The sequence below is a fragment of the Thermobia domestica genome, chromosome 13 (genome assembly GCF_964235325.1).
Source record: "Thermobia domestica chromosome 13, izTheDome1.hap1.1, whole genome shotgun sequence".
Lineage (NCBI taxonomy): Eukaryota > Metazoa > Arthropoda > Insecta > Zygentoma > Lepismatidae > Thermobia > Thermobia domestica.
The window spans coordinates 187955054-187979654 of NC_137466.1; the positions used below are offsets into that span (position 1 = coordinate 187955054).

Genomic DNA, 24601 nt, shown 5'->3' on the forward strand with positions numbered 1-24601 from the left:
TTAATTCTTATTTATGGACACCAGCAAATATCTCATTAAACTTGTTTCACCCTACAATTATGTATATTAATTTAAAAAATAAAAAATAAAAAATAAAAGGAAAACTCAAGTACAATTTGATATTGGAGGGAAATCAAAGTAGTTATAATTGAAATCTTTTCAATTGAAACTGATAACTGAATAGTGACGCGTACTGAAAAGCATAAAGATTTTTTCCTGCTTTTAAAAATTCTAACAACAAATCTTATTCTGAAAATATCTTTTTCTATGCTTTGAAACGTTACTGTTAATAAAAGGCATCTATAAGTTCAATATGATACGGAAAAAAAAAAGTTAGACATTTTTATGACCTTTGTTAGGTAGGTTTTAAAAAATTCAAAGGAAAGGAAACTCAAAATTTTCCCATTCACCCAAAACATGATTTATTTACAGTTTTTTTCTTTTACAAGTATTTTTGTTTCAGTTTTTTTATTTTTTCCATTCTTTCATATTTCTCCCATGCTTTTATAAACACGTCGTCTTCCCCATCATTTAATAAATCCCAATCATTGTCATTTACCCCCTCCACCACTGGTGGTGATATTGGTACCACTGACATCACTTCTTCCACCAATACCACTTCGTCTTCCTCCACTGACATCAGTTCTTTCACCAGTGATGATGTTATTGGCTCCACTTTTTCCTCCACCACTATTACTTTTTGGGGTACTTGTTCTTCCGCCACCACCACCGGGTTGTATCTTTTTCTCCTCTGTTCATCTCTTCTTCTTCTTTTTTTCCTCCCTTCGGCCACATCCAATAATTCTTCCATCTTATTAAACCACTGGATGTGGCGGTACGAAGAGGAGGAGGAGGAGAAGGAGGAGGACTCACCGGCGGAAGTGCATGGCTGCGGTTCCATCTTTCTAAAATAAAATAAAAAAAAAAAGTATTATTAGTACAACTTATTTTCAGCAGAATGAAATCAATTATAATCAACACTAATAAAATTATATTATTCTAATCACAAACTCAATTACATTGTTTAAGTTGAACAACAACTTATATATAATTTTAAAGGAGTTAACTTCACAAAGATTTGACCTCTATGTAAAAAGTTATATCTGATTTCCGGTGTGGATTTTATGCTTCCAATTAGTGCTAAAAATTTTTTTCCAGGAGCAAAGTTTAAAGTTGTGTTTGTGTTTAATTTTCAGTTTTTTGTTCTGAAAAACCTATAAGAAAAATATCACTCTTAAATCAAGTCTAGTGTTCCTGTGTAGCCTAACATAGTGATTAACGCTAATAATCACGCTATTGGTACAAACTGTTCCGGATTTAATTTCCGGTGGTGGTGGTAAAATACTAGTTTCATATAGCCATGCTACTAAACAAAACAGCAAACTTAAAATCAATTCACTTTATGTATGTACACGTCTCATATAGTCATGCTACTGAACGGGATAGCAACTTAAAATCAATTCACTTTATGTAGTTACACGTCTCATAAAACCATGTTACTGAACGAAACAACAACAAACTCAAAATCAATTTAACTTAGGCAATAGCATACGTCCCAAAGTTTCCAATAATTGTTAGTTAATAGGTTCATGTCTCATATGTCAATGCTGCTGAACGCCTTGATTAACTGAAATTAAGCTACTATTATTAAATCTTACAGTATGTTCTTATATTTTAATAAACGCTGCTAACAAACACGAATTCAATTTCCGGTTGTATCCTAAAAGTTTCACGTTAAGGCTGACGCATTTTGTTAAAATGAATCACAATTTAATTTGTAATGGTTCGACATGTTCTAACCCCTTAATGCTTTTGCCTTTGGTGCAAACAAAACCATAGTACCGTATTCACTAAGGCTACCATCTTTACTGCAAACATATTTTCGTTCTCAAGTACAAATTTCGCATGTCATAATTTTTAATGTTATTGCCTTTCGTGCTAAGACGTACAATTTTAATTCCCGTGCAGGTCTACCCGCATAAACAAAGTCACCTTAACAACGGCGTGCGGATTTAATTTCCGCGTAAACCTAATACTGTCGTGCAGGTTCAAATTTCGGGCAAGCCTACGCGCATAAACAAAGGCATCTTAACATTAAAAATGCCCATTTAATTTCCGCATAAATTTAACACTGGTACGTGGGTTCAAATTCCGAGCGGACATACGCGTATAAGCAAAGTCACCTTAACAGCGGTATTCGGGTTCAAATCCCAGGGGCGCTTACGCATATAAACAAACCACTCTTAAATGCTCTACAACAACAACACTGCAAAGGTTTGGAAATTAATTTTCAATAATAAGTATTATATTTAATCTCGGGTTTTATTCAATGTTACTCCAATCCAGTTAGCTATAAAATATTCTCCCACATTCAAATGTATTCTGCGATATTTAAATATATATCTTTCACGCCATTTCCCTCAAAATATGACGGACTAAACAAATTAAGTTATTATTTTATTTTTTCACTGTATATAAATCATATTTCCACCCGGACAAACTCAAACAAAGTGATTATTAAAAATAAAATACGTTCGCTTCATATAAGCATTGTCTCTAGTTCAAACCATGAGTCGGTCATAAATGAACAAACGAAATGTGTATCAGTTTTCTTATGCATCTCTATATCAATTTTTAAACTTATAAATATTCTTTCAACAAGAAACAAAAAATAAGATTGTGTATGTGTTTTCAATAACCATATTAAAACAGTAAAATTACATTTCTTCTTCTTCTATACTTATTTTTTTTTCTTTCTTTCATCGAATAACCCCGTACTAATCATTATATATAATTCTCTTCAATCATTTGTTTTCATTACTTTAATACAAAATCACCTATAATAGAAAATTGTAGTTCTATGCCATCTGTCGGAAAAATTTTAAATTAACTTTAGTTTAGTTTAAGCCGTGTGCCGTGTTGACGTATTTGTTATTAGTCCTGAATATATATATTTATATTTTAAAGGTACAGTATGATATATATATTTCTTTTTAGCCATTAAATACTACTGATAGCATTAAATAAGTACCCTTCTCGCAGTTGTGTTCTGTTAATAAAACATAATTTGTGAGGGCATAGTTGATTCTTCTTTTATCAGTAAACCACCATACGTTCATTATATTACAAATCCCTAAGGGGGACCCTTCAGTTGAACATAATTATCATCAATATGTTATTACCTATTCAGAAAAAAAAAAAACCGCAATTGTAGGAATTAACTAATGGGGAACTTTAACACATGTCAATGTATATGGTAAAACACATAATTCTCTTTTTGCTATAATACTGTTAAAATCTAGGATCGCCTATAACTAATGGGCCCCGCCAGTTATAACTACGTGATTTTCCTTTTGCTATAATATAATACTGTTAAAAATCTAAGTAAGCCTGGGGGCCGCGGTGGCTCGGTGGTAAAGCGTTCACCTCTGGTTGGTCAAGTGAGTTTGTGGTGGACAAACACAGTGTGCGTGGGTTTCCTCCCACTTCCTATATACTTTTAAGAGCTTATTTTAGCTCCCATATTTAGTTCAATCACCTTATTTTTAACAACGAGTTTGCACAGCAAACGATTTATTTTGCAAGTTCACACTGTAATCGTTCTGAGCTTCTTATTTTAAAACGAGCTTAGTTAGTATTTTCGAAATTATTTGTAGATTCACACTACAAGTGTTCTGAGTTTGCTTCGCAAACGACCCAATAAATAACACGGAACTTCTAGTGAAGTGATTGAACAAAAAAAAAAAGCAAATGATCCAATAAAATATTTAAAAACGAGCTTGTGTAACAAACGAGAGAATAAATAAAAAAAAAACGGCATAACCGTGGGGACTCAAAAATTTCTAAATAACCCTGTGACTGGGACCCGCCAATTATACGGTTATACTACAAATAGGACTACATAATTTCCTTGTAATACAATACTGTTTAAATCTATGGGGCACCTATAACTAATGGGGGAATGTCGCCCGCCAATTATACGGTTATACTACAATAGGCATACATAATTTCCTTGTAATACAATACTGTTTAAATCTAGAAGAACCCCTAACTAAGGGGTAGGGCCTCCGACAGTTATAGCTATGTGTTACAATACTCGTACATAATTCTCTTTTGCTATAAGATAATACTGGTAAATCTAGGCAATCTATCTTGCAGGCAAAAGCCCCTCGTTGAGGGACATGGTAGAAATAGGAATACCCATACATAATTTCAATTCGCTTCATTATAATACAATACTCCTAAAATCTAGAGGAACCCATAACTAATGGGGGGAAGGGCCCCCGTTACTTGTAAAATATACTACAAATAGTCATACATAATTCTCTTTTTGCTATAAAATAATACTGTTAAAATTTAGGCAATCTATTTGGCAGGCAAAGCCCCCTTCATTGAGGATCATGGTACAAATAGGAGTACATCATTTCCTTTTGCTTCATTGTAATACAATACTGCTAAAGTCAAAAGACAGTGTTCAATAACCAATGTATTTAGCGGGTCCGTCCTTTCTCTGTCTTGACATTAAAGCCAATGTACGCGTTATGTGGCTAGCTTCCACGCAAATAACTAACATTCAGTAATATTTACTATTAAAACACAATAATGTTGGAAAAAAGCGCTCCCCCCAAAACTAAAACATTTCTTTCTTTCTTTCTGTAAATACTAGTCTTAGTTCAAACATTTGCGTTCCTAAAAAGATTATCAGTTGTATTACCAAAGCGTAGTAGTATGCCATCTATTGGTAAATGAGCTTACTTAAACAGTTCAAGTCCCATCTGTACAACGTACATATATATATTAGGTATAACTGATTTAAATTGATCGGTATAACAGTTAAAAAATCGTAACAAATGAATCAAACATATTGTAATTAAGCATCCTATAATTAAGCAAATAAAACTCTACAAGTGTTCTGAGTTTGCTTAGCAAACGAATTATTTACAAGTTCACACGAAGTGTTCGACTAATTTATTAGGAGAGAATGAATATTTTACAAGTTTACAGCGTAGCTGCTATTAGCTTGTGTACCAAGCATGAAAGAATGCAATAATAATAATAATAATAATAATAATAATAATAACTTTAGTAATCGAAAATCGCAATTACATTTCAAGCGTTTTCAGTATATCGCAAAGCTTATCCTCTTGTCATGATTACAAAAATGGTCGTAGGTTTATTTCCCGGATAATGTTTCTCAGAAACAAATCGTGTATTATTTACTTAATTATAATGAATTGAATAATACATGACATTTAAAAAGTTCTCACCTTAAAAAATCAGACTTCGCTCTGTTAAAATCACTGACGAAAAAGTTCAACACCCAAAAGTTCAACACACACACACTATGGAACTGTGTAAAAACAATAATAACAAACTTTATTTCAATACTATATATATATATAAGGATTTCATTATGTCCCTCCCCCAAGCATCATGTTTTTCAGCGGGTTTTCAACCCGATTTCATTAATTATAAATAAATAAATAAGGTCCGCTAACATTGTTTATTCAGTGTTACGGTAAGACATCTGAATTTCTTATTTTCAAGTTCGTCAACCGCTGGAAAAATCTCATTCAGACAGGGTATCGATCGATCAACATTCAGGACAGTCTATGTACGGTTTTCATCTAATTAAGGAAAAATGCTTACATGTTCATCAGATATTCTGCCAAAATCAGATATTGCCACAAAAATACATTTACGTGTTTGTCCCAAAACATCTTCTAAAGGAGGAAGAAACATAAAATTTCTATCTGTCTTCTTCATCACTGCCGATAACTATCGCTGTAACAACCATCGTTAATGGAAAAATATTTTCAGTATGTTGCCAGACAGTTTTCTCATGGTCAAGGAGAAAGTGTATAAGGTTATTCCAGTACATGCGGAAATAAAATTAGAAAGTCCATTGACACTCTATACATGCGTGTCACAAGTCATAGTTCTATCGGGAGCAAGGTGAAAGCGTGTGAGGCAACGACCCGGAAGTAATGGCATTCTAAGCTAGTCTTCTGTAAGAGACGGAAGAACAATTCACTCGCTCCGTATTTCAAACTTGGCTGTAAACACGGAGTTAACTATAAGGAATAAAAAACGATGAATATTAACAAAATAAATAAAGCATTCAATCATACATACACAGACTTCGTATTTCCTATATGTTTTTTTTTTCTCGCCAATTTACATGTGAGAATTGCAATAATTCTCAGTACAATACAATATACACCATTAGTGTTTGGGGGGGTCCCGGGTTCAGTCTCCCGTACAATACAGCGTTCACCGCTGGTGCTTAGGGTCCCCGTACAATGCAACGTTCATCTCTTGTGCTAAAAGTCACATATTCAATCCCCGTACAATACAGCATTCACCACTGTTGCTAAAGGTCCCAATATTCAATTCCCATAAAATACAACATTTATCTCTGGTGCTAAGGGTACCAGGCTCATTTTCAGTACAATACAGCATTCACCACTGTTGCTAAGGGTCCCATATTCATTCCCCGTACAATGCAACGTTCACCTCTGGTGTTAAGGGTCCCCGTACAATGCATCTTTCATCTCTGGTGTTAAGGGTCCCGGGTTTATTCACAGTACAATACAACATTCATCTTTTGTGCTAAAAGTCCCATATTCAATTCCCATAAAATACAACATTTATCTCTTGTGTTAAGGGTACCACGCTCATTTTCAGTACAATACAGCATTTATCTCTGTTGCTAAAAGTTCCATATTCAATCCCCGTACAATGCAACGCTCATCTCTGTTGCTAAAAGTCCCATATTCAATCTCCGTGCAATACAACATTCATCTCTTGTGCTAAGGGTACCAGGCTCATTTTCAGTACAATACAGCATTCACCAATAGTGGTAAGGGTCCCGGGTTCAATTCCAGTGCGTATCACACATTATAAGTGTTCTCACCTTCTTATTTTTAACAATCATCATCTCCTTTAGCCTAACAGGTGGGACTCAAGTATTTCATTTTCTTTTTTATTCTATCACATATTGTTCAACATGTTATACATGTGAACGAATAAAATATTCTCTCAAAATGACGTAATACAGAATGACGTATCAACAGATTTAATTCAAATTTCCATTATTTTTAAAAATACCCAGTATAAAGTCTCTAAAAAGAGGACACGACCTTTTACATGTCAGCACAACTAAAAACAGAAATATAACAACTTTCCAATACACGTAAACAGGTCATCAACCCCTAATGACCTACCAAACCGTTTGACAACATCCATTAAGGAAACATGTTAGAACATCATTATTACGTAAAGTACCGCTAACATTCCAGCTTTCGGGTGTAGAAGTACGTCAACCACTACTTAAATGTATGTTCCGTCAAAGACTAAAACCAGCTTGTCATCCCCTACCTCATAAAGTTTGCGGGCCCAAGCTGGAACCTTGCTCAGAAGAAACGAACGAGATAAATGCTTTGAACCGAATACGGACGGTACAAACTGCCTCATCAAAGCCTGACTGACTGATTTCAATGCATTTGACACACTTCCGTGGCATGGATATCCAAATATTGCTCCCAGAAAGTCATTACAAAGATCATGCCTGAGTTTCGTTAACAACATGCCCAGTCTGATTTCAGCGCTTGTAACACTACTGTTATGTACCTTCATGTGCACAGGCACAGTTGACGTATCTTCAACGTTGAGATCCATCCCTGACTACCCATTTCTGGTTGTTTCTGCACACTTCTCACATAAGAACTTGCCTTTATGTAGCATGTTGTACATAGTACTGGTGACGGACCGAAGCACTGGAATGACTTACCTTTGCTCCCCCGCATGTAACTAACCTCTTGTAAGAACTCATTTCCACACACCGGGCGCTTTCTTTGCCCTCTAAACCATAGTTCGCATACGGAACATTGCCGATGTTTATCCATGCTTTCACCGGAAGCCATTTGTCACAACGTCACCAAATTGTTTTGAAATGAATAATATGGCCTTTGCATTACACGTTTACACACTGGCGAAACCTACCAGAAAATAACACCAGATAGTACACAACAACAAAGTTTTCATAAATGTCGCGAGAAACAGAACAACAAAAGTCACTGGACAAAAGCATGCAGGAATTGCAACTTTTTGCACGCACAATGAAGTAGGCACAACACATGAATCGATGACCACCTACTTGCAGTCACTAAACCTACTACAGAAATCAACACCTCCACAATGACGCTTCTACTGTACTTCCCTCGATAGACGCAGCCTCGCAACAGACAGATAGCGAATATGAATCGAATGTTTGCAAATACACAACCTCAAACGTCCGGATCGGTCAAACAGAACATAATGCCACTGACGTCTTCAACTATTATTTGCCCCTGCTGTACATCATAATATGACAATGGTCTTATTTGTCAGAATATGTCCCCGGTGGATGAATGGATAAGCTCTTCGCCTTGTAATCAAGGGATCTCAGGTTCGATTCCCGGTGGGGACAGAGGAAGTTAGGATCCCTTGTTCAACTGTAGGTTCCATCCTTCGGACGTCATCATCTCATGGCAGGCAATGGCAAACCATCGTGGGTTCACCTTGGCCAGGGACCTTAGGGTCACAGCCCTGCCTTCGGGAGGAATACCACATCATCTTGATCAGCATTTCGGAGGCGCTGATGGTACGTAATACAATTCTCAGCCACCAAATACTCTCCCATACAGTATATTAAACTACCAGATGGTGCCCAATTTCAACACCCTGTATCAGCCAAAGGAAACATAACACCACTTTCGTTTCTACCTATTATTTGTCCCGTACTCTGATGCACATCATATGTGGAAATCATTGATCTCAGAGTTGTGGACGGTACCTACAAAAATCCGAATATAACATGTAGTTTCCCATATACTCCATTATAAAAATTTGCGGTATTTTGGCCCTACTTTCTTGAAATCGTTATCAGTGTCGTCGAAATATTTTTTTCCTGAGGAATTGCCTTTATATCTATAGGAATACAGCAAAAAAGCGAGAGAAATAGAACTTTTATTTTTGACGAGAACTTACACAGGGTCCTTTACAGTAATTCAAGTCATTTATTGTTCAAGTATCTTCCAGTAATTTGAAGATTTATGAACTGCACTGGGTATCAAAACTGCTGAGCCTGGGTATCAAAGTGCTGGGTTTGGGTATCCATTTGGATACAAAAAGGTAGCTTAAAAAAATGCCCTGCCATATCTTTCATAACACAATCTCCCCATTTCTTCTTTGGCTGGTTTAGACCTCGTTCCCCATTCAGTTCTATAGTATCTACACTGTGGGCTACAGGGATAAAAGTGGGTCTGAAAATGTAGGGGGACGGTAGGTAGTGGCATGACGTCAAGCCGTCCTCCTGCCTATCTTTGCCCATTGTATTATTTATTAACTGGGGGGATGTCGTACATATTTTTTGGAGGTGAGGGGATGGCGTCCCCCCGCGCTCTCCTCTGGTGGGCTACATATTGCAAAAGTCTTCTTACGTGTTTAAACCATTTCAGTCTACTTTCTTGCAATTTTTCTACACTACTATTTTTCTGTACTACTGGTCTCACCTTTACTGTTCTCCGGATCACTAAAATCTTAATTTTGCCCTTTCACGTAATTCTACATATTCAACGCAGCAACTTCTGTTCCTCTTTCTTCTTCGTCGTCCAACATTCCGCTCCTTATAATAAGACAGGTCTCACTACTGTTTTGTCAATTTTTCCCCTTAAGACGTATTGGTAACTAGGGATGCGCACGAGACAAGATTTGTGGCTGTCTCGTCTCGAAAATGTGCTGTAAAAGTGATGTCTCGACTCGAAAACTGTATATTTCTCTATTAGAAGAGCCGTGTCTCGACTCGTCTCGTGCGCATCCCTATTGGTACCCTACAGTCACACAATGCTACTGTTGCTTCTCTCCAGTTTGTTGAACCGCAGCTTACTCTGCTGTTTACATATTCTATTCCTGCATTTTCCTGCAATATTGATCCCAAGTAGTTGAATTTCCTTATCAACACCACCTCTTCTTCGTTGTTTTTAAAAATACAAGGAATAAAAGGCGATTGTCAGTCAACTTCGAATTTTTATTGGATTTTCCATGAGAGTTTTTTCTTTTTCGAATTTTATTCCTATCCACAAAATGAGGGAAATTTATTGGAAGGTGATTATCGAAAATAAAAGTTTTCTTTTATTTTTTTACCTTTCGAAAACGGCTGTAACGAATTCGTTTATATTTTGTAGATAAATATTTCATTAATATCCCTGTAATATAGATAAATTATATATTGGGAAAATCGAGAACGGGAAATTTACTTTTTAGGAATTTTTAATTAGACAAGTTTCTCAAAAGCGACTCAGGCAATTTAGTTATATTTTTTACACTTACTTTGTTGCTTGAAAGATTGTTACTCAGTTCTATTTGATGGACAAACACCGTGGTCGTGGGTTTTCTCGGGGTTCTCCCGTTTCCTCCCACTATCTTCATTCCACCATTTCATTCATTACTCATCATTACCGTCTCTTTAGCCTAACCGGCATAACCATGGGACGTAAAACTCAAAGATTTCATTTTCATTTTCAGTTCTATTTGATTTCAAATTCTCTGAATTTATTTTATTTAAACGCCATGAATGGATAATGCCTATTGCTTAAGCTATTTGAACTAGTGGTATTAAAATTATTCGAATATCCATTATTTAAATAATTGTTCAAATATTCGTTTTTAATATTCGGACAATTGTTCGAATAATTATTTGTTATACGAACAATTGCTCAAATAATTGTTTGAATAATGAATTTTGTTTGAATAACGAATATTCGAACAACTCGTTATTCGAATAATGGATACATTATTCGAGGTTTAATACCACTAATTTAGATTCTTCCTGTTACTTTAATTACATAATTTAATTTGCTAGAGCACTCGTGTCTTTGCTACTACGTTGATATTTCCTTACTTCGATCCATATTATGAAAGAGATATCCAATGAACGAAATATTTTCTTGTTCATCTCTCTAAACAAGGAATGCCTTGTCATGGAAAACACTTTGTGGCCACTTTAAACACGGCAACGTCGCAGTAGGAAATTATTTGTTGACCGACGAGGACAACTTCAGATTATTTACTTGTCTAACACGGTTTGATAGAGTGGGGCGTTTTGTCTACAGGCGGGATGTTTTCTGTGCTCTATGCAGGGGCGTCCTCAAGTATTGAACTTGAAAGGAGCAAAGATCATCCTCAAGAAATACACACGCAACGTAAAACAACTCGGCTTTATTATTTACTACGTATTTCTGTCGCATCATGCCAGGGTAAACGTAAACACGACCTTGGCTATGATATAAAAATATGTGTCGTCTACTTTATGTAATTTCTCCATTCATAGTTAAGGAACATGAAAACTCCGTGGTAAAGTGCTCCTCTCTCATGCAACGGGTTCCTAGTTTGTTCCCAGGACAAAATTGGACAATACCATCTTCAAGTTGACAACTTTTTTCTTCGTTCATCTATTTCTTCCAATCAATATTCAACTAATTTGATATCTTTCCCCTTTTAGCGCAGTGACTATAAAAGGAGGAGATTAGGAGTTTGATTTTATTTAGTTTCGATTCACACCTATTCAATCAGATTTCTGAACTTTCAGCATTTATTGCCATATTAGCCCGTCACGTATGAGGGACGACGTCACTCGGCAATCAAACTATCCGAGGAAAGGAAAGGGAAGGAAGCGGCCTGGGACCTATATGTTAGGTACCATCCTGGCATTTACCTGGTGTGAATGAGGAAAACCCCATTCAGAATGGCTGACCTGAAGAAATTTTTACACTTTTTCGACTGTGTGTCCCCACCGGGCAGGGGTGCGCACAAAGGGGGGGGGCTATGACGCAAACTGCGTCATTGAAATATTTGGGGGGGTAAACATCTATATAAATATGTTTGAGGGGGTGTAAAAATTAATCGAAAAGTTTCTTTTTCATGGAAGAACACCAACGGATAGACAATTGAGGGGGAGGGTGCGTCATGGACATGAGAGGGGGGGGCACCACTGCCACCGGGAAACAGTAAAACTAATGAATTATCTATCAACATGGATTTTCTAGTTAAAACGTTAAGAAATAAAACAAATTCCTTCAGAAAGGTGAAGAGAAGTATTTAATTCAGAAGATATATGTATAAAGATCGATTGGTGGTGGGAACAATTGAAGTTTTAGGTAGCGTACATCAACCTGAAAAGAAATTTTTGGATATCAGAATCATAGCAGCCACAGGTTACTGAAGCAATGTTGGTGATAATGGAGAAAAGGAACGTATGGGAAACAGAACAGCACTAACAGAAGAAAATCAGTAGATACGTATGTCAGAAGCTAAATAATAACCTACGAAAGGAAACCGAAAGACTAAGGGAGCATATTATGGAAGTAAAAATAAAAGAGATAGCTGAGTTTAAAATAATGGGATTAGGAACAAATATATATAGGGAAGTGAAATCATATTGAAATATATGAAGAAGAAATCAATGACAATGGAAGAGCAGGGAATCACATTGAAACAGAAGTTGCAAATAGATTGAAGGAATGAAGATGCTGACAGTGTAGTCTAGATATAGCGATAAAAGCAAGAAGACGACAAAATGTTACGATACTGAGAAATGAATTCATGTAATGATGTACTGAAAAGCAACAGGAGTAGCAAAAGTATTCAATTAATTAATAGTTTGAGAGAAGAATAAAGTAAGAAATTTTAGTATATGTTATATATGAAGACCAGATGATTTACTTGGAAAAAGAAAGAAATGGAAAAAGACATGGAGAATACAGTAAATTAGTTTATTATCACATGCGGCAAAAATTATACTGTGGATACTCAATAGAAAAAATGGAACACACACACACACAAAAAAAAATGGAACCCAGAAGAATATATACAGAACAAATGGGGAAATTAAAAAGAGTAATTTTAGGTTCTGAAAGAGACAAAGTCAAAAGATATTCCTGGTTTATTTAGGGTAATAATACTAGTCGACAGGGATTTTTTTTTTTTTTTTTTGCATGAATCTAGGAGTTAATTATAGTTTTCGAGCTTCTAAAAACGAATCTGAACTTACTTTTGGTTCTACATGCTCCAATTTAGAAATAATTTCAGTAATAGTAATAGTGTTAACCCTTTGAAAATCATGTTTTGTTTTAGAAGGAAGTTTTAGAACTTTTAGAAGAAGATTCTGACCCTACCTTAATTAACTTATATTCATGGTTGGTATATCATTATATTTACAATGATTTGTGCTTTCGATTTGGCACCTTCTGACAATTATGTGTTCCCAAACCTCAAAAAGAAGCTGGAAAGTGTTCCCATTGACATCAATGATGACGTCATCCCTGCGATAGATTACAGCTCACAGATGACGAGAAGAACCCTAGCAGAAGTAATGTGACGTAGGTACGAGCTCGCCCACTTTTCGCACGGGGGTTTCAAATGACACCACGGAATAGCACACAAATAACTTTACCCGGAGTGGCAGACGACATCTAAGTATAGACCACACCTCAAAAACCGAAAATGGACTTCACCGTGTCGTTGACCTTTCCCCGCTACCATTGTTTTAGGGTTCTTCTTGTCATCTGTGAGCTGTACATTCTGAAAGGCTTTGACTAAATCATCATCAGCATTATTATTATTATTATTATTATTATTATTATTATTATTATTATTATTATTATTATTATTATTATTATTATTATTATTACCAGCGGCACAATTCATGGGCTAAAACATCGATGGGCTAAATGTTTCGAACTGTCTGTGTACTATGTTGATAATGAACCTGCTCCTTTCATAATTAGAGCTTTTGTAGCAATTCTCGTATATACAGGTAAAATACGTGCTAACGAGTAAGAGTTGGAGTAGGAGAAGAAATGACAGAGATGTCAGAAAAGAGTTTGGAGAGTTGTAGCCTTTTTGCAACACATACTTAAAAGAAATAGCTAAGAAAAAAAAGTCTCTACATAGTAGACAGTATAACGGTAGGAGATAACAAGGATTAAATCTGCTCGCTCTGAAACGAAAGGTAGCAGAATGGTGGGGTGCTGACTGCCACGGGTGCTGACTGCCACAGCCAATTATTGGTGCTGATTGCCACGACTGGCGCTGATTGCCAATATCAAGGTGCTGACTGCCACGATGGCGTGCTGACTGCCACGAGTCTGAGAGAAAGTTGCTAGACGTAACATTACCGGACGCCAAGAAGCATGAAAGAAACTAGATGATCCTTAAGATCGTGTTGTTCAGACCAACACCTAACAAAGGTAAACAGGTCTCTGTATGTACACTCATGTCAAAAATTATTGTTACATGATTATAAATATGTTGTTCTAGTAATATAATTTGATAACGAATTCGCCCGATATTCCTTATAATGTTAGTATGTGTATAATCGGCAAAGACAAGTATGTGGTAAATTTCATGTCAAAAGAGCAGTAAATAAGAACAATAAAACGATTTTTTTTTGTCCATTTAGTTACATTTTATTTTACTCATTATGATTTTAGTATTTATAATTTTTTTCCTATGAAATTTATCACAAATATAAATTTCCTGCCTACACATAATATAAATATTAAAAGTACTCTGCAAAATTATCAAATTATATTCTTACAAGAAGACAGTAATTTTGGACATGAGTGTACTTTCAGTTTTGTCAGGGAGCGGTGCGTACAAAATTGGTACGATTTATGTATTCTCACTTGAACTCCCTATGTCAGCATGAACTGTGTACAGCTGTGCAAATTGTTTCGAGCAGCTCTTGAAAGTTCCATCAGAAAAGCACTGCTGGCTGTACCTCACAAGGGAAGTTCAGGAGAAAGCACTCGCCTGCAGAGAAACTAAGGATGCCATTTGAAATCCCAATTCATGCTGATTATAACAAGCTAATAAAATTCCTGTACGGTTGAGAACGGTTCGAGATATTCAACTTGGAAGTTTATATGAGAAAATGAGGATATACGCTTTTATACGCGTTAAGTACAACATAATTAGTAACGAATATTGACATACGAATTGAAAGCTATCGGAAGTAACAGAAAAAAAAGTCTTTCGCAATAACTAACTGGTTTGTTAGATACAATTAGTCATTACATTAGATACAATTAGTCAATACAATAAAACAATTAATATAAACAATGAAATGTGCAAATTGTACATATAACAGAAAAGGCAATCCCTTTATAAACATCCAAGTGTATGTCGTTCCACTTAGAGAGCAACTTTGTAACTTATAGGATGCCACATAGATTTGCTGTGATAATTACTAAATTAATCCCTACTAAATTAATTAATAATCATAAATTTAGTATGAGAGATTAATTCCTCTCTTTCCAAATACAGTTTCTTCCAGGCTCGTGGCAGTCAGCACGCCGTCGTGGCATCAACACCTTCATATTTGCAATCAGCGACAGTCGTGGCAGTTAGCACCAATAATTGGTTGTGGCAGTCAGCACCCGTGGCGATCAGCACCTATCCAGCAGAATACAAGTAAAATATACATTGTCTTTAAAAAATCATGTTGTTTCATTTTTTCTGTCCAAGACTGGATTTTATTTGCTACGTATTTAAACAGTATTTATTACATTTATGCTCAATGTATTGATTTAGAGCTTTGTGGATAACTTAGAAACCCAAAACCTGCATACCATAATATTTGCTTGCTTGTATAGTAGATCACGGCCTATCACCAAGCCGAATTTGTTCCTAATCGTGTGAGTTCGATGTATATCTGTTTTGTTTTTGAAAATTTGTCTCAAAATTTGACTGCACATTATCCAGGAACCGAAGGATTTCTCATACTTATGTGTCAATGTCTGCCAGTATGACAAGATTGATTCCGACCGAATGATTTTGGCGTACAACTTTTCGTTTTCGAAAATATGACTCAAAATTCGACCGCCCATAACTCGGAAACAAAGCCTGCACAACATAATATTTACATGTCTACCAATATGCCAAGTTTGATCCCGATCAAATGAGTTCGATTGAATCGTACGATACATAGGTCTATAGTGTTCGTGATTTTTCAGAAAAAAATCAAATTTATGACGAGCATTTAAGAAAAGATTGTGAAGAATTTGGGATAAAAAAAATTTAAGAGCTCCAAACTCTAAGATGGGTTTTATTTATATATAAAATAAGAAAGTTTCCTCTTCTGGGGAGAGCGATCGCCCCGATCGCCTCCCTCTGGATCCGCCCCTCCTTGAGCGTTCTTTTGATATCTGATCTCGAGAGGAGGAGAAAGAGGTGGAGATAGTTAACTAAGATACCCATAGAAGGCAATGCGAATTTATTTGCGAAACTTCCAGTTCAGATGAATTCCATATGAAAGACAGAAGCAGAAATACGAAATATTACTCTAAATAACACGTCGAGACATTTGTTAGTATTATAAACAAAGAAAATGTTTACAATTGAAGGAAATAAAATCATTCGTTGTTTCTAAAGTAAACTATCTTTCACGTTCAGGACAAAATACGCAGACGTAACAACATACGAGTTTTACTAAATTCTGACATGGCATATACTTACACACGAGTGAAGCTGTACTCTTAAACTACCACGCAACCATAAATACCGTTCATCCTACATGACCCGTCTCCGGTCGCATATATGAACGCACATACTATCGCATTCAGTAGCCTATACATAAATACATCCTTCTCATGTTCGGTTTCTTTCCCCGACAAAATGAACGCATCGAAATAAAAGAGGAAAATATATGAAGATATGGCTTCTGCATACCAACGAATCTAGTATATTTGTTCAACGAAATTGAGGTAGTCATTTCAGTAAACATTGTGCGAGGCGCAGTTCTAAAGGAATGTAAACAAATAGCACAATCATTCGGAATCTTTTAAATGATCCACACACACAGAAAGTTGTTCCATTGGAGTGCATTTAATTGCAGTATTTGGTTAACACACGCATGGTAGGATAGAGGAATACCTTGCATAGCGCGAGTCTTGCTCTAACATTATTGTTGTTATTCCACAGATTTATAAATTGGTAGTAGATTAGGTAATTTAAAATTATATATAAAGTTTGAGTAGCAGTGACACGTGTACACCACGTGAAGGAGTTTGGTTTGATGTTTCGCTGAGGAGTGATCTTATCTCAATTAACATTGAAACTGGAAGTGGAAGTCAATTTCTGCCACTTCCGGTTTAGTACAAAGATTAGAGTGGAAATGGAATATATTCCTTTGATGCTTCACAGATTGCAGAAAACCGCATGTCCCTATCTATTAACCTTTTTACTCTAAAGCGATCAATGTTAAAACCGGAAGTGGTGTGAACAAAGGGTTAAGAGAGATGGTACTTATTCTTAGAACGTAAAATCAATTTTAAAAAAACAGCTTTTTGCTATTTCTTGTCACTTTTGCTCTATGTAGATCAATATTAAAATCAGATGAAAAATTGTAAAATGTATTCTTAAGATGTAAGACTTAATCGATTGGTGGACACCGATTTTCGCTATTTATTACTGCTTCTACTCTACAGTGATCAACGTTTAAACCGGAAATGGTTGTTTTCTAGAACTTGCAGTTTGAATATCACCTCAATGAACTGGACTCTTAATATATGACCCTCTACATCCTGGCTAAAATTTATGATGTTCCATCAACTAGTTATTGAGATAATGGGGCCACGGCGGTTCAGTGGTGGAGCGCTCACCTCGCATCGCTCTGGTTCAATCCCTAGGGAGTGTGAGTTAGTGATGGATAATACCGTGTCTGTGACTTTTTCGGGTACTCTCTTTCCTCCCACATTCTCATTTCACTACTTTTTCCATCATCATTCACACGCTTTCCTACGTAAAAAGACGTTATATCACTTGATCCATCGTAACTTCCTCTATTCTCGGAAAGTTAGGTATTCAAAACGTGTAGAATTCACAAATTTCTGAAAATTCTTGTATACAATTTTTACTTTGTTAACAGAAATGTTCTATGCCGGCCATTTTCCACTAAGTGCTGTGTAACGTCACAGTTTGTTGCTCTCTCATCAGTAAGTCACACGGAGAGGGGAAGGACTAAGGAGGAAAGCCTGATTTTGATAAAAGACAGTAGTGACAAGCAAATAAGAACATCGATAGCGTATTCGAAGACATATTACTTATGGATTCATAGCTAGGTGTACACTGGCAACACTTGCCTATTTCATTCATTTACATCATCTCCTCCTCTCTTTTCCTCTAGTGTTTCTCTATGCTAATTCTCCGATTGTAAGCTCGTTCCCTGTTAAACGTCGGCCAGTTGGAAACTATTGATATGTAAGACACACGCGTATTGGCCTCTGAGTAATTATGGCTTTATAACTCCAATATTCACATGCGCATGTCAATGAATATTCCTTTGATTTATGGAAGTCTGACCATTTCTTATAGTGTCAAGAATCAGGTTCTGTGTAATTGAATATTTGCGTAATGTAGCCATTATTACATAGTTTTCTCGTATACGCGTTATTCATCCAAGCTCCCTAATCTCTAGTATTCCACGTAAGCTTCTAAGACAGATGACATTTTCACTTCTGCCATATTGAGTTAGTGTCTTATCTTCGATAACATTAACACAGAGAACAAATAAATTAGAGGAGAAAACATATGAACTACATACGTCACGTACCTTCTCTCCACTTTGACATGTTGCTTATGTAACAAACAATTTTGTGCGGATTCTTGGCCTCCACAAGAGCTATGGTCGCAACAATTGTCGCTGCTATTAGCAGCTTCAATGTCAGGTACATTGTTGGTCCAGGAGTCTCTGAAAGAAATTTAGATTCACGTAATTACTTAAATTTGGATTAGTTGATTTCAGAGTATTCAAAACGTAAAATCAATAATTACTTATGATTTTAAAGCACTCAAAACGTAAAATCAATAATCAGTTAGTTTGCACGGAGGGTAATCAAAACATAAAATTAACAATTGCTTAGTCTGCTTTCGAAACAATCAATACATAAAATCAATAATTATTTAGTTGATTTCAAAGCAATCACAATATAAAGTCAATAATTATTTAGTTACTTTTAAATAGCATTAAATCAATAATTCTTTAGTTGGGCTCAAAGAAATCGTAACATAAAATCAGTAATTACTTAGTTTACTTTTAGAAAATTCAAAGCATAAAATTAATAATTTCTTAGTTTGCTTTCACAACCGTCAAAACCATCAAAGTAATTACAATCGATAATTACTTAGTTGCTTTCAGAGCATCTGAAACATAAAATTAACACTTGCTTAGTTGATTTTAGCGCACTCACAAATTAAAATCAGTAATTACTTACTTGTTAGTTTGCTTTCAGAGCACTTGAAACATTAAACCAAAAATTAAATTGCTTTCGAAGCAATCACCGCATAAAATCAGTAATTGCTTCGTTGTTTTCAGAACACTCAAAATATACTATAAATTCAGGTTTATGCAGAATGCCAAATATTTTTAAAGCCCTTTATTGAGTTAAAACAGCGTACACATATTTTCAAATTTAAGTATATCACAAGTAAATAAAAGATAATACTTAAACTACAGAACTTTTTTTTTTTTAACTAAAAATAATGTCTGACGCTGACCGTTTTTTAGTAATAACCACAAATTCACTTTGTAATTCAATAATCAATTGTTTCACCTCTTCCACTGCACAAACGCAGCAATTGTTTGTAAGATTCTGAAATATGAAAATATTTCGTAAAATCAATCAACATCTTTAAAGGCCCTCTGTCACTTTTCGTATGTATAAAGAGAATGAAAATTATCAAAAAATTTGAAAATAACTTTCCAGTACGTATCAATGCTATTAAATAAGCAATAAATTGATACCTGATTTGATCTTATACTCAGAAATCTGTATATGCAGCTTAAGCCACAGTTGGTGATTGGGAAATAACTGCTTAACCATTGAATTGCATCATATTCTGTAAATATTAAACGGCCTGATCTCTAAAATTCGTGTACCGAACACTGCTACACTGTTGCTTTTTTAATAAAAAAAAGATTGAAAAAGGGGAAGAGTGGCTTAACGAAGCATTATTTTCATTATTCGTTCTAGCGGGAACAGGCCCGTATCCAGGGGGCCTAGGGGGGGCGCTCCCCCTAAATTTTTGCTGTCCCCCTAACATTTTCACAGTACGCTTGCAAAGGAACGATAATATGGTGATGAACTATAATATGGTTGGATCGGGCCACCCTAAATTCAGCCAGGCTCCTCTTACATTTTTGGGCTGGCTACCGGCCTGAGCGGGAAGTAAAAACATAGGCATAAACTTACAAATTAGATTGAGGATTTTATTTTTAGCCTGCTATTATAATACATTTTGTAGGCATTGCACTTAGTTCATGTTTCTAAAATGCTAATAACAAACACCAAAGATCTAATTATATTATCATAAATGTGGTTAGAATTTTAAAAAAAGTTAAAACAGTTCTCACTTTTAACTTAAAAATATGACCTATTAAGTTGAACATTTATGCTGGATTTATAATGGGTTATATACTAATTTTAATCGCTATAATATGATTTTTTTTTTTTTAAGTTTAAGGTCTCTTTCAACACCAAGGCTCTACAAGACATGGTTATACGAGACATGGACCTACAACTTAACGTGGGATCCAAAGCACGATTCTCCATTGAGAATCGAAGTCGGATTTCCCTTGCCGAAGACGCGTTCTGTAACCACACAACCACAAATGAACATTCAACCTGTATTACAGCCCTGCCCACGGCGAGCAGATAGTGGAAACTCTCCTCGTGAACGCTCACGAGCATTCTACGAGCAAATACCATTGTTCGTGCTTCGTGGATCTTCGGGTTTTGTCCTTAGAGGAGCGGAAGTGTTGTCAACCTTGGCGGTAATCACTAGCTTACCAAAAAAAAAAGTATGTATGGTAACTGATTGCCATTTAGTGTAAAGTGTTTTTTTTTTACAATGTGGTAACCGTTAACTATAGACAATACAAACTTGTAACAGCAATCAAATGATAAACTATGTACGTTCCTTTTCTTCTTTTTTCTTTCCTTTTGTTAAAGAGGGATGTGGGTTTGTTATATCCGAGTGTGGGTTTGTTATATTATGTTGTTTCGCTTTTTAGGAAAAGAGATAATCTGTTGATAAGAAAAAAAACTGTAGCACTTGTTTGTAATTATCTAAGTATATCTCCAGAAAATTAGCTTATGCATGTATGTGTGTACGAATAGGCTTAGCAAGGGGTTGGTTGTGGAGATTAGAAGCCACTATTACACTATCAATAGGAAGAATAGTATTTCTTACTCCACTTTTAAAGTTACTTTGATCGCAAAGAATCAAACAAAATATTAAGAGAGCCAAAGAGATTTTCCATTTTTAAGTGTGACCGTTAGTGACTGCAATTAGTTTTTTTTTCTTTTTTTTTTTTAAAAAAAAGGAGTGTCTTTTTAATAAGGAAAAATGTATTGTCCCTGGCTGGTTGCTTGCCGGTGGCTTGTTAAAAGTGAAAAAGAATGTTAAATCATTTCAATGACTGAAGCTACACGCTTGTCTTTCTTCGATAGTTACTGACTGATTTTGAAAGTCACAATGTTGTAGGCCTACTGTAATAGCGTAGGCCTACTGTAATAGCGTAGGTCTACTGTAATAGCGTAAATTCGAAAGGAAACGTTCCAACTGAATGATACGAACAATTATTCCCAATGTCTTGAACATGAAACGTGGGTTGCACGGATAACGCTTAAAGTAGGCTTGACTGCACTGGAATTTCCTTCCGGCAAATTAGTGTTTGGTCGAAACTCGGTTCTTCTGTGTAATTGTCTCTTAACAACATTTGAACATTTCTTTTAGATAATAATAACTAACTAACTCTATGGTCTATGGAACCCGAAGGTTCAATGCCGCGTTTACAAAATATTTCCACTAACTTATGTCCTTAGCCAACTGGATCCAGTTTCTACTCTGTACTCTTATTTCTGCAAGATCCATCTTAATATTGTCTTCCCATCTACGCCTAGGTCTTCCTAGTGGTCTTCTTCCAATTGGGTTTTCAGTTAAAATTATGAAAGCGTTTCTAATTTCTTCCATTCTGGCTACATGGCCTGCCCACCTGAGCCTTCTACACTTCATAACCCTAATAATGTTAGGTGAGCGGTATAAACTATGCAATTCCTAGTTATGAATTTCCTCCAATCCCCATTTTCATCCCTCTTTGGTCCGAATAATAATAATAATAATAATAATAATAATAATAATAATAATAATAATAATAATAATAATAATAATAATAATAATAATAATAATAATAATAATATTATTATTATTATTATTATTATTATTATTATTATTATTATTATTATTATTATTATTATTATTATTATTATTATTATTATTATTTTCAACCTCCCGTCGTTCTCCTATCAATCTAGCAACGAAAGGCGTTTACAACTTAGCAAACGTGAAGCGAATGACAAATTACAGACCGAGTGCTAATGTAATACAACGTCACGAATTGTGTAAGCAAGCTAAAAAGGTCTGAAACAATTCGTTCCCGATTTTTGCAGTCGTTTTTACGTCTGTAAGATGACATGTTTAATATTAGTTTCTTTCTTTCTTGTTCATTTGTTAGTTACTTCAACGCTAACTGTAACCTCTATCATGCGTCTTCCTCGACCAAAAAACGTACCAATTTTATTTCCTGCAGTGTTTTCGCGTCACTGCTTTCGAAATGGGGAGGGGGAGAGCACATTTGCACATTTCACGCTTGCGTCTGCTCAATGCTTATCATCGTGCGAATTTCTGGCCAGGCTTGGCCATAGGTTTTTTTGCCATCATGTGCGGTTGGCAACACTTATCGGATGCAGTGGAAGAAGCGAAGCTAGCAGCACCTGTGCTCACCTGTTGTTATCTTCGCTCGTGCCCGCTCACGCTTTGGCTCCGGGAGCCAATTCATGGACAGGCCTGCTGTATTATATTCCTGGTTTCTTGATATTATATTGGGCGGACATTTTCTATTGGGGGACATAAAATGGAATATGAAAGAAACATTTACGTAAGAAGCTCATAAGTACGTATTTCATAAATCTCGTTGTAATTCTCAATATATCCTTTCCTAATTTGCAATTTTCTTATACGCTTTTGAAGTGCAGGAAAAAAAAAAACATATATTCTACCCTTATGCTACAGGCTTGGAGATAGTATTGTCTCGCAATGTTAAAGTAGGAATCAGAACATGTCTTGTTCTGAGATAAAATATCGCTATTATTGAAACTATCGATGCTGGAGCCAGGGCCGACTCTACTATAGTGCAACACATGCATTTCCATGGGGTGGCAAATTTCGAAGGGTGGCAAAATCTGTCATAATTATAATATTTAAAAAATAAACATCTTTTTAGTTCGAAACAGACTTCATGATGATGGTAGTTAAATTTACTAAGCTGACCTATTTGAATGTTACACTCATAAATCATGTTTAGGTCGCATTAGTTCAAGATCGCATGGTCAGTGCTAAAGCAAATATTCAGACAAATCAAAGCATGAATTGCTTGATTGTTGTCAAATACAAGAACTCAACTCTCGAACAGTAGCGAACACCTGTTCCATTGAGTTTATTATCACACTTTTGATATGAAAGCTAGTCCTGCCTCAGTCGCAAACAAGTTTCTTATCATTGAAGGTAAAAACGAGTTTTTGTTATTATTTTGTTAGCAGGTATAGAAGGAAAATCAAGAAATAAAGATAAAAGAGCTAGTTGCGCTGGAATTGCAAATTGCTATATTGAGATTGAAGCTCGATATTGAATTCTATAAAAAGGATTATCATCTTTCCTCTGAAGGTGTGTTTGTTTTATCTTTCACTAACATAATAGATTATTATTTAAAGAAGGAACAAAACAGACACGAGATTGTATTGGTAGTGCTTAGGCCTTTCTGAGTGCGAGTGCTTTTCCCTCTTCTCCGTTGTTCATGATAGGGTACCATACTTAAAATCGTGATTTGTTCTTTCTGGAGAAAGCGGGGCGGTAAATGATGCCATTGCATGGGGTGGAAAATTTCCTGGGTCAGCCCTGGCTGGAGCATCTTCATTCAATACAATGACAGCAGTTGCAACAGTTTTCATCTTTAGAAGTTCTATTTTCCTTGTTCGTGTTTGTTACATACCGAGATCCGCGTGTTAACGTTTCTGTGAACTTAATTGGACATGATTGATCAATAGGATAAGACAGTGGTTCTCAACTAGTATCTTGGGACACACTGGCGTGTCGCGAGCCTCCAGCACCAGCAAAAATACTCAGTACTATATAGGGTCACATTATTTCGTATAGACGTATTATAAGTTATCAGTGGCGTATTTACAATTTTGTTTCGGGGGCTTTGCTAACTTTCGGGGGAGGCTTTGCCTGAAAATGTGAAAATTCTGCAAGATATTTAATATACTTTACTATAGTAAGTAAGATTTCGGGGGGGGACTTAAGCCCGGACGTACCCCCCCTTAAATATGCCACTGTAAGTTATGTATTATTAAAAAAAGTCAAATAAGTGTATCGCGATGACTGGATGTTCAGTAAAATGCGTTGTCAACCCAAAAGCTTTTGAACCACTGGGATAGAAGGA

General features: G+C 35.7%; 1 protein-coding gene across 3 annotated transcripts in view; it reads right to left on the reverse strand.

The window, feature by feature from the left end:
* LOC145668863 (chitinase-3-like protein 1) overlaps positions 1 to 24601 on the reverse strand; it is a 240630-nt gene that overhangs the window by 180250 nt on the left and 35779 nt on the right. For 2 of the 3 annotated variants that reach the window (XM_081737089.1, XM_081737088.1), the window contains one exon: positions 18653 to 18790. The exons of the other annotated variant lie outside the window; for it this stretch is intronic. In XM_081737089.1, the coding sequence (XP_081593215.1) occupies positions 18653 to 18773 (121 nt within the window). In that variant the 5' untranslated portion in view covers positions 18774 to 18790. The remainder of the gene's footprint in view (positions 1 to 18652; positions 18791 to 24601) is intronic. 3 annotated transcript variants of the gene reach the window in all.